Genomic DNA, 12,193 nt, shown 5'->3' on the forward strand with positions numbered 1-12,193 from the left:
TGGCCAGGAATCAGTGACAAGGACAGAGCCGGATCCCCGGAAAACCTTGGAGGTACTGAATTTGAGAAAAACATCTATCTTGTTTCAACCACAGGGTTTTGGATCTCTTGGTCACAGCAGCTTACTCTGTACCCTAATGCATACAACTGTAGGTGTATTCCTTCTTTCCCTGATAAGCCCCACCACGAACCTTCTCCACTAAATTGTTTGGATTTATTGAAACAACTAAAAAGCCAAATTAATGAATTCAGTAACATTTATTTTACATGAAACAATTTTCAAAGAATACATTTAAAAACCATCTAAATACTGATTTTATTGCATTACAAAAATTGAGAGGCACAATTGAAGTATTCAAATAAATTGTGAAGGGTAGAGGTGGGGGCCTAAGAATTGCTATTCACGATGTTCTTTAGTCACTTACAGGCTCTGGGTACAAGAGTCTTTACCATGAGGCACTAGTGCACGTCATTTAGTAGGAATAAATCACATAAAATATATACTTTTATACAGAAAGTGTTATTGTCACCTTCAATTACTTATAAAAACTTCATTTAAAATTGCACAAAAGTTCTCTTTAAAATTGATAACTCCCAGAAGACAGGGCTTAGAACTAAGTATCTGTCTAAATAATTCATTACAAATAATTAGGTCTCCATTTCTTCACAGATTAAAAAAAAATCTATGAAGAATTACATTATTCAAATGGGACACTTAAAATTTTTTCATAGGAAAATAGGTTTACACATTTGTCCCTCGTCAGCTAAATTCATTTCTCCCTACTTTAACACAAATCACAGAATGTCCAAAGTTTTAAATCAGAGTACCTATTCCACAGTATAATGTGGAAGTGTTTACATTAATTCGCTTTGTGTGTCGTTCGAGTATAGTATCAAATTATCAAAAAGGCACAATGGGTACATTCTTCGGAACAGTTTTGGTCTTAAAAAAAAAATCACACGTTTATGAGCAGTGATTCCAATCATGTTTAAAAACAAAAATATGAAACAGATTCATTTCCCGATCCAGGTGATACCGAATCCACGAAATTTCTGCAGGCACTTCACTTTCCATAGAATTTCTTGTTCAGCAGGTATATGAGAAGGTTGACATTCACTTTAACCTTATCAAACATTTTCATTACAGCGACTCCTTCATATTGCATCTCAAGTAAATCCTGAAATTTAAGGAACATCATTAAATCTCAAACTTGACGTTTAGCACATTTGAAAAACATTCCAGAACAACTTGTTGACAAAAATAAGATTCGAGTGACCTAATGACCTAGGTAGGGGATCTTCCACTTTAACGTGTGTTGGAATCATCTGGTTAAAACAGGGGCTAGTTAAAACATGTTGGGCCCCACACCCAGGAATTCCTGATTCTGTAGCTCTGGGGTGGGGCCCCAATATTTGCATTTTAACAAGTGCCTATTCATGATGATTATATTTTTGGCCCGGGTACCGGGTACCGTACTTTGAGAATCACTTACCTAAATGAAAGGAAATAGATTTTTAGAACTGATAAAGACCACTGGAAGAAAACCATTCTGATTAAGCTAATTCAGATATATAATTTTAATTTTTAATTAAAAAATTCGAAACAAATGTTCCAGCAAGATGGGGTATATCCTTTAGAACAACAGTGTTTTCTAAAGTGAACTGAGCAACACAATTCATTAAGGAGTAAAAAGAATATTAGAGAACTATTTATTTTGTTCACTTTCTAAACATTTAAATTTTGTATAAGTATAAAGTATATTTTTAGTATAGTGATAGATGCAAGTATACTTTATAAATAAATATGTACAAATGGGGTGAGATGATCATGCTATTTATTTTTGAAGCTGTATGATTGAAGTTTGGAGACCTGCTGTACAAAGTTAAATCCTTCTGACCCGGACTACTTCTGTTCCTATACTGAGAACAAGCCCTCATTCCCAAGTCAGTCTATCCTTCTGTGTTCCCCTGCCACCATATAACAAAGAAAATAAACTCACCTGCTAAAATTCATAACTGGGTCCCACCAGCCATATGCATGAGACTAAGCAGTAACATTTCAAAATACACAGGACAGGAGACCTTCGCCAAACAGAACTGCCCCAGACTAATACCCAGGTCTCGTTTTCTTATTTCTAGCTTTGGAAATTTCTTGGTTCTTAATGATAATGTCTTATGTCTAGTGCTGGAAATTTCTTTCTTAATGATAATGTCCTATGTCTAGCTCTGGAAATTTCTTGGTTCTTAATGAAAATGTCTTAAGGAAGGCCACCTGAAGAAGCTGAAATAATTTTTGAGAGAACTTGGCTCTTGTTAGCTTCCTCCTCTACTTCTTCAATTACCTCCAAATGCACTCAACTAAACCCTTGCATTATTTAAATATGCGTCTGAGACGGAAATTCCATAGGGAACTGAAGTTCTTTCATCAAGAATGCTTTTACCTACTAAAGTGTACTGGTGGTTCACTTTTCCTTTGGGAAAGGCAAAGTCTGTTCATCCAAATCTCTTAGAAAAGAAATCAATAGAATTAAGTTGAGAAGGAATGGCCAATGCAGGGGAATTAGCTGGGCCCCCCAGGTGGGGAGCAGAGAACATATAATCATTACACTTGCCATTGGAAGACCAGATTTTAGTCTTAGCTCCACCATTTGCTATCCTGTGATCTTGCAGTGTCACATAACCCCTGTTTCCTTGTGTGTAAACCAAGGGTAACACTCTTAACCTCACAGGAGAGTTACTGGGCATATGAGATCAAGGTATCTGCAAACCCTTTTCTTGTCAGGATCAGCTGGAACCTGTGAGAGAGGCAGTGGAGCAGAGCAATGAAGACCGTGGACTCCAGCTGCCTCTTCCCTAATCAGCTCTCTGCACCTCCGTTCTTCAACTGGGAAAGGGAGAATGCCAACCCTGCAGCCTCAGTAAGCACAGGCCATTATTTGTATAAGCAGAACATCTTCATGTAAATCTCACCCACCTGTTATGTATATAGCCTATAGCTATAGGATATAACCTTTAGGAACTAAGGGAAGAGTGGGCTGAAGTAAACCTAGACACAATGCTACACGGCATCTTCCTTGGACCTGTTAGAAACTTCTTTTTTTGTTAATCCTCACCTGAGGATATTTTTCCATTGATTTTGTGGAAGGGAGAGGGAGACACAGAGAGAGAAACATCGATGTGAGAGAGACACATCAATTGGTTGCCTCCTGCATGCACCCTGACTAGACCCGGGGGTTGAGACTGCAACTGAGGTAAGCACCCTTGACTGGAATTGAACCTGAGACCCTTCAGCCTTTGGATCGACGCTCTACCCACTGAGCCAAACCAGCTAGGGCTGTTAGAAACTTCTTGACTCAGAGTAAAGATCTGGCCATCATGTTTCTCTTGGTAATTCACTTGATAATGTAATTGTCTGAAAGCTATACCTATAAAGCTGACTTTATGTCTGACAGCTAATATATGTAGGGCCAGCTCCTTGGACATTCATCCTGTGCAGGGTTTCATCATCAGAAGGGCCTTGTACTTTAATGTGCTGCGGTCATCATCTTGAATTCTCAATAATTATAAAAATGAATATTATTTTCATTTTACATCGAGCCTTGGTCTTGATGATATGGTAATGACTTTAAAAATCTGGGGCTTATTAGCTAAGGAGTAACATTTCACAATTATGTGGATAAATGGATGGTATGAATAGCTGATCCCACTGCATACTAAATCCTTAACAAAATTTGGTATTTGCATCCGTGTTCAAAGGAAAAGGCACGGAATTTCTGAGGCCTTTCTAAACAGGGGTCTCTTGGTCACTTGGCATTCATCCGTCCAGTTGATATTGATTGGTCTTGGGTCCTTGCCTGCCTGGCAATCGCATGGTATGTATGCCATCTCTGGAGAAGAATCAGTAACCAAAGAGCATTCTTTTCTCTTCCCATATTTGTCAAAGTGTTACATGAAGTAACTCAAGACTTCCAGTTAAATTGTTAGATGGATACAGTTAGTGATATTTAAATTCAGTTAGAAAACAATACTGTTTATTTAAGTATACTTTTCATAATTACATAGTGTCTTTTATTTCTCTCTCTATACTCTAATTTACTCCATTATCTCACTGTTTTTATCATGCCCATTTAGCTCCCATTTTCGTTTTAAGTTACAAGAAGGCTAGATAGAAAAGAGGGCTCTGGTATCTGCTCCCTGGAGGGAGGTAATGTCAGGGCTCTCAGGGCTGGGCTGGGCAGGCAGTGAGGCTGGGACATACATCATGCCCAGGGGCTTGTCAAGATGATTCATGTAGAACACCTGAAAGCCATTTCATACAAGTAGTTTGGGACCCAGGTAAACAGGCGTCATTGCCATTTAAAAATTCTTATACAAAAAAGAAAACTCACTTATTTCTCTAAATTGATTCTGTGCTAAGAATTAAAAAGTTGGGAGCAGAAGAACTTAAATGTTTGGTTGTACCCTCCCTTCATTTTTGGAGGACGGTGACACATAGACTGGGTGTCTCAGTTCTATTCAAGTATATTTGGCTTAAATGTAGTTCTTACGAGAAAATAACAAGAACTCGGACTGCAAATATAATTTTTCTATTTATAGTGAACTGTTTTGCACAAAGTCGTTCATTCATATGATCCCAAACAAATGAATAGATTTAAGAAACATGTAAAAAACACTCCAGGGAGGAGGAGGGAGGAAGAAAGAGGGAGGAGGAAGGAGGAAGGAGGAGAAATGCAAATGGGAAAGCTCCAATCCTGGGCACACTCAGTCTTAGAAAGAAGTGCAAGTTCCTAACAAAAGGAAACTGTCCAGCCTCCACCTAATAGCTCCGAATGCTTTCATATTATTCTCTACACTTCAAAAAGGAAACATGGTTTTACCACCTAAAAGCATTTTAAATTCCAATAATTTGAAAAATCATAGCCTTTAAAAACTAATCAATGCATCCAAAGCTAATATTGGCTAATAAGGCTTACACTGGCCTTCTTTGCTGAAGTTCATTGTCATCGTGAAGAGGCAATTTCAGGGCTCACCCTCCGTTCTCAGAAATCCCAGCTTACCTGAATATTGAGCTGCACCTTTTCCATCTCCACGCCCAGGAATTTGGATTTGACATCGAAGATGCCCACGTCTTCAGTGGATAAGATATCAAATGTAACGTTTTTAAACCTAATGAAGAAAGGGACAGTCACATATGTGGAACTACAAATACACGCTTACAGCTGAAACACATTAACGGAATCCTCAGTTATCATTCTCAGTGAATGGTCTAAGTCATCCCAAACCTCCCATCCTTTCCCGGATTCTGCTCACTAAAACGATGCTTCATGGCTCTTGTTGAGGTAACTCACAGAGCACTGGAGTAGGTGTTTTATGACAAAAGAAATGCAAAATATGGTCCTTGCTCTTAAAGAGCATACATTATAGTTGGAAATAACAGGGGATTCACAGAATATGAGAGCTGAATATTGACTTATAGCACTGACAGGCTAGTTAAGTATTTCAGGGGGTAAATTTTATAAGAAGAAGCATTTTCTCTGAGTCAGTGCAGTCAGGAGGTTTGATGGGAGAAATGGAATAGAAGCCAGGCCCTGAAGGAAGGTGAGGAGTTAGGAGCAGTGAATCTGGCTTCCCTCAGACAAAGGACAAGGGAGTGATGGGGCATCAGGTTCATGGTCCCTTTATTTTTATTTTATTTTATTTATTTTATTTATTTTTACAGAGAGGAAGGGAGAGAGACAGAGAGTTAGAAACATCGATCAGCTGCCTCCTGCACATCTCCCACTGGGGATGTGCCTGCAACCCAGGCACATGCCCCTGACCGGAATCGAACCTGGGACCTTTCAGTCCGCAGGCCGACGCTCTATCCACTGAGCCAAACTGGTTTCGGCAATGGTTCCTTTATATTTTTGTTTTTAATTAAGTTTATTGGGGTGACATTGGTTAATAAAATTATGTAGGTTTCAAGTGTACAAGCCTATGACACATGACCTGTATACTGCACTGTGCCCACCACTCGAAGTCAAATCTCCTTCTGTTAACGTATGTTTGACCTCTTTACCCTTTACTACCTCCGGGATCCCTCTTTCCCTCTGATAACCGCCATACTGTCATCCGTGTCCATGCCTTTTTGTGTTTGTCTTGTTTGTTCATTTGGTGCTTTCCAGGTCCCTTTAAAACGGAAAACCTGATGGCACCTGAGGTGGGGATGCAGAGGGTGTGGTTTTCTCCTCCACGCCAAAGGCACCCCCTAATAGCATGGGGCTGGCGTGTCAGACCCAGGCGTTGGCACACAGTCCATGGCTTTGAAATTAGAAAGGCACTATTTTCCAATGGTAAATCATCTAATTTACCGAGACCAGAAGGCAGCCTTCATTCTCACTGCTATGACTCCGTTCTTTCGGAGGGATCAGGGAGGCTGGCAAACCCAGACACACTGGCCAGGCCATGGGAAACACAACCTGATAAGCCCTTCATACAACCCACCAGATGCTCAAGGCCGGCTGGGAAGACTCGAGACGACAATACACGTATCTCCCCATCACCTGTCATCAAGGGTAAGCCCTGACAGACCAAATGAAGCTCTCCTCAAAGGCCACAGGAACCCGAGGAATGTGAGTGAGATGTTAGGGGCGGTTAGAGGTGCGTGTTCTGTGCGGATTCCAGGTCACACTCACTGGTTGGTCTGCAGGTCGTCGATGCCCAGCAGCACACCCTTCTCATGCAGCTTCGCAGCCGTGTACCTCACTGGCTTCGCCCTCTTCATCCCCTTGGACTCTCCTTTCCCGTCCAGTTTAATTGACCGCCGAGAATTTCTAGCAAATGAAGAACAAGCCGTCTGTCATCATGATGGCAAACTCGGATGTTTCTGGCAATGCAATAACCATGCCCCAGGTGTACACCACTGTGCAGACCTGGCCCCCATGGCCCCGGATATGCAACTTTCTATTTTGTGATAGAAGGCGACAATTTTCCCCGTGCAGTAAAACCTCACTATGCACTGCTTAAGGGGAAACTATTTTCAAAGTGACGGAGTTTGAATTACAGACTAATATTTTTCATAAAACTTGCACTCTATTTTTCAGACATCTCGAAGCGGCCCTATTAAATCATTTGGCAAGCAGCGTTGGTACAATCACATGAACTGTGTATTCCTGAGTAAAGGTATCCCTAGGGCTGCTTTAATTCCTTCAACAAATACTCTGTAGCCAGCACTGTTCTAAGAGCTTTATAGATATTGCCTCACATTTACAAGATTAACATTTCCATAATGCTTTGAAATAAAATTCCTTTCTTATATGCTATTCCACTTAGCCCTGAGGCTGGCATTCCTCATTCACCTTTACATGAGACACCTGGGGCTCCAGAGAAGTTCATCGGACAGGTTCAAGATCACACAATGTGAGAATCAGAACCCAAATCCAGCTCACCTGGCTGCAGAGCTTGTAAAATGCCTTCAAGTAGTTTAGTCTGTAATTCAAACTAAAGTCTGACATAGTCTGCAATAAATATGTAAAGAAAACCTCTAACATTTCTTAAGTTTCTAAAACTTCTAATATTTCTACTGAATATTGACTTGACCAACTTTTTCCTCCCAGGGATAGAGTAAAAGTAATTTACAGGCCACAAGCAAATGAATTAAAACTCAGAACTAGTGGGGCCCACACGAGTGTGGCTCACATTTGGTTATTTCCCTTAATCAAGCTTCTAAGATTAATGGAATATATTTTTCCCTACAGAACCATTTCCTACTGTCAGGTTGACAACAAGCATTACACAAAAATACTGTATTATCTTTTTAAAAGGGTAATTAAAATTTTATTAAGTACTGACCTTAGTCTAACGATAAGAATAATTATGAACAAATAATACTCATTAAAAGTAGCTATAATGCATATCGAAAATCTATGCTATGTATGCTAATGGGTAACAGAGAACTGCCAAATTTTGTCTTTTGTATCAATAATGATTTTTTAAAACCTCTAAGCAATTTAAAATCATTAGGCTGCTATGCAATTAGCAAATATCTAGTGTTATCTAACATTACCAAGAGTATAAATTATTGTTTATTGTAAACATTCCAAAAAACAAGAGTAGGCTTTATTTTTTATAAAAGTGCTTAAAAGACATTTTTGACTAAAAAAGACAAAAGAAATAATGAAAGTTCTTCCCCAAGTGTTAAAGCTAAGCTACTTTAATTTCAGGTATAAAATTACGCTGATGGGGAATTACAACGTTTCTAAATTCAGTCCTGACTTCTTAGTTCACAGAGCCAATTCATAAAATTGAGATTCTAGTTTTTGGTTATAAAATAAAGCAAAAAGATGCTTCCAAACCCAACCCAACAGCCCAAGACTATAAAAGAACTGACATCCCATATAACTTATGACATTGCAAGTGAATATATGATTTTAACTTACTTTATTTTTAAGTTGTCTAAGCAAGTCTTTATGTAGGTGTCATAATAATTAACTTGCTCTTCATAAAATGCTGCCTTCTCGTTAAGTGCTTTCAAGGTCTGCTGAAGTTTGGCCAATTCAGCTTTTCGAAGCTTACGATAGATTCTTTGATTTCGAATATCCTAAAACAAGTAAAAGCTACGTGAGATTTAAGCAGAAGTGAGCTTTACAATCTTGCCAATTTGAGACAAGATGAGTATCAAGTATCAAACCGGAATTTGTGACTGTTAACTTGTTTATCTCAGTCACTTCATTGTAATCTCTCACACCCTCCCCTCTTCACTTCTGAACTGGCAAGTGCCATGTTTCACTTTAAGAGAGTTGCTAAGGTTTATTTTTTTCTAGATGGAAAAGCAAAGAAGCATTGGTTTCTCTCCTACACATTCTCAAAGAGAAATATTTCCCACCCAGAGCTACAGAAAGAAGCACTGCTTCCCTCGAGTCATCTGCTGGGAGAAAACAGCCGCTGCTAGAACTGACCATGATGTTCCACGGAAGCACGGAGCTGAGAGCACTTCCTTCCCAGAAGTAAGAAATGTTTTTCTCTGATCACGTAACTGCTCTTAACCTCTAGACCCATTTTAAAGAGCGTGTGTGGATAAAAAGAATGAAATGTCCTTTGAACCCAAATATCCTTTGAAACCATGTACTTTCTTATCCTCGGCAAACAGATCTCAGCCAGTTCCTGTGATGTTTCCTTGCACTAATTTGAGAGCCTCTGCTCAGGAAGTTTCTCAACTGTAAAAATACGGGATGAGAAAACAGAAGCTAACCTTTAAGTCAGAACTGCATTTAGAGGCACATTTTCAGGGATGTAAATTTACCACCTCAGTAGCAGGTCCTAAGAGCAATTGGGCAATAAGACAACTAACAACTCCAGAGAGAACTCTCCTAAAAGTGTCACCTTGAGACCAGTAGGTATTGCTTAGAAGATGAAACGTGTCTATTATTTTTCCGGAGCATTTATTTCCGGTATGTGTCAACTCTTATACTGCCTTGGGGGAATTATGATCATTATTAAAAGTCATCAACTGCTTTGAAACCTTTAACAATCTGTAATATTGACCATGGTGTACACAAGTATGAATCCCTCGTGTCACCTCTCAGATCGCTCAGAATGTGACCCATGGTTAGCAAATGTCTGTTAAGAAAGAATATTATTTCCAAAAACCTTGGCAATCTCATTGAGAATGTCCTGGTATTTATTTGTGGATGACATGTGTCCCATCTGTTCCAATGTCCGAAGATTCCTCTGGATTTTCCTCTTCTTCTGCTCAAGGGGCAGCTGTGCATCTTCCACCATAGACTGTCCATCCTTCATTTCTTCTGGAGCCTTGGAATCTTTAATTGCACGGCTCTCCATGTCCGTGGCATGAGCCGTTTCCTGAAAAGCGAAAAATATCAAGATGTTGCTTTTTCTCTGACTCCCTAATCCCACAGATTTAGAACCTGCACAAGGCAAGCGAATGTCAAAATGAAAGAAGTCCTCAAACCAAAGTCCAGAGACCAGATGTGTTCTTCATGGGTCTTGAGGTAGGTCTTTGGGAAGGAATTACTTCACCTTTTTGAGAAACATAGCAGTGGTGTCAGGCCTTTAAGGGACAAAGTCCAAATACTTTCCTGCTAGGGTGACAAATCACTCTCATCATGGACATAATACAATGGATAACTGATATTTGTAATTCCCTGGATGGAAGGATTTGAATTCCTGGATAGTCCAGTTGAAGAAATTAAAAATAAATTACCCATGAAAAAACAACAACACATGGCTGTGAGAACTCTGAACATGCAGAACTCAGCTAAACCCTCACGCATCAGCCCTACTTATGGAGATTCATAAGCCAAGAAGGCAATCAGAGACTGAGAGAATCATTCTCAAACTTCCATCTCTGAAAAAGTTACGGGCTTTCTTTGAACCAAAGGGAATGAAAATATTCTAGCAAGTGATAAGTTCCTAAATAAATGATAAGTAAATGAATGAATGTAATTTGGATAGTTTTAAAAAACAGTAATAAAAGGGACTGGTGATCTTTCTATTTCATTGTACTAGACAATTGATTGACAGAGTAGATAAAGTCTAAGGACACAGTGCACAGGCCACCATTATGGGCACAGGGACAATTTACCAGGCCAGCAGTAAACAGCAACAGTAGCAGTAGTAGCCAATGTTATTGAGCACTTAATATGTGCCAGATATTATTCTACCCTCTTAACATGTGTTAACTAATTTACTCCTGTCTGTGAATTGGTACTATTATTATTCTTCCCATTTTACAATTGAGGAAAGTGAGGCACGGAAATATTTCTAGGTGCTAGGATTACATAGCTAGGAGGTACAGAGCTATACTTGACCTTGGGAGTCTGTGTTCTTAGTGACTATGTTACATTTGGGAAAAAATGAAATATGAATAAGGACTAAAATTCTCATACTAAATTAGTAGGATGTTCTACCTACATTGCTTTAAAAAAATCCATACATTAACCAACATCAGATAACTTAATTTTATTTTATATTTTTAAAAACTGTGACAGAATGATTTCTTGGCAACCAATTTAATTAGGAATGACTCAGGAAGATTATGTGTAGTTCTTCTATGAAAGAACTAATTAAATAATTTTGTCAACGTTTGTTTAGGGAGTGACAATTATTAATACTAAAGCAACACTGAAATTAATTCAGAACTAACTAAACAACATCCATTTTATGTTTTTCTTTTTTAAGCCTCAACTGAGGATATGTTTATTGGCAGGGAGAGAGTGAGAGACAGAGAAAATAGGTAGGTCGGCTCCCATATGTGTCCCAACTAGGGATGGAACCCGAAACCTTTTTGGTGTGTGGGATGACACCAACTCAGCCACCCAGCCAGGGCACTGATGCATTTTAAAAGATGCTGGTAAAGATTTTAATGCAAGATTGTTATGACACTTCAGTTACTTACACCAGGATAATGGTACCATGACCCAACAGGCTCAACACATTTGCTTCTGAAGAATTCGAAGTTTTAATGTGAGACACTTCGTTTCTTCAAGTTAGCAAACATAAAATATGAAAGGTATTTGTCTACATCCTGTCGACCAGAACTATCTCTTAACTGACTTATCCGTCTAGCTACTGACTGATAAAGTTTATGATGAATATTCAGAAGCTTTGAAAAACCCAGAACTATCTTCCTAGTCCAGGACAAAATTACTTTCAGCCTAAATTCAGCGCTGCATTTTCTACTTCCTTGATTCTCCCTATGGATTTCCTATATAGCTGAACTCAGTTGGCCAGAGTAATAGATAAAAATTCCTTACTTCCAAATCATTGTAGATATAGTTGCTCTGAGACAGTTGTAAACACTTGGCATGAAGATTAATAAAATGAACTCATATCTATGGTACTTATTATTTTACACTCAAAGACCAATTACCTGTTGTGTAGTTGCGGGTGTCTCTAAGATTTCTGTCAATGTGTTTCCTGGTTGGTTCCGGATCACATCAATGATCAGTTTTTTGGTCCTTTCAAAACAGAGAGAGAAGAGACAGACTCAGACAGCAGCCCTAGGTACAGAAATCTGCTTCTCCGAGGGAGTGCACAACACATACAGAAATAAAGCTTCGAAGACAATCCCTTAAATAACACCGTCTCCCAGAAATTCACCACATCTGCTCTAAGGCTCCGGAAAGTTTGTGAGCGCCTGATAACCGAAGCCTGGGTTTCCTATGCCTGATACAGTAGGATTACACTGTCAGTAA

General features: G+C 39.1%; 1 protein-coding gene across 1 annotated transcript in view; it reads right to left on the minus strand.

The window, feature by feature from the left end:
* Window positions 1–249: 249 nt before the first annotated feature.
* The window catches only part of IQGAP2 (IQ motif containing GTPase activating protein 2), a 264,782-nt gene continuing 252,838 nt past the window's right edge, over window positions 250–12,193 (minus strand). The window contains exons 31-36 of the mRNA XM_023750558.1: window positions 11,869–11,956; window positions 9,627–9,839; window positions 8,417–8,577; window positions 6,674–6,811; window positions 5,057–5,165; window positions 250–1,177 (exon numbers count right to left, since the gene is read on the minus strand). Coding sequence (XP_023606326.1) covers window positions 1,064–1,177; window positions 5,057–5,165; window positions 6,674–6,811; window positions 8,417–8,577; window positions 9,627–9,839; window positions 11,869–11,956 — 823 coding nt within the window. The 3' untranslated portion in view covers window positions 250–1,063. The remainder of the gene's footprint in view (window positions 1,178–5,056; window positions 5,166–6,673; window positions 6,812–8,416; window positions 8,578–9,626; window positions 9,840–11,868; window positions 11,957–12,193) is intronic.

The sequence above is a fragment of the Myotis lucifugus genome, unplaced genomic scaffold (genome assembly GCF_000147115.1).
Source record: "Myotis lucifugus unplaced genomic scaffold, Myoluc2.0 scaffold_0, whole genome shotgun sequence".
NCBI lineage: Eukaryota > Metazoa > Chordata > Mammalia > Chiroptera > Vespertilionidae > Myotis > Myotis lucifugus.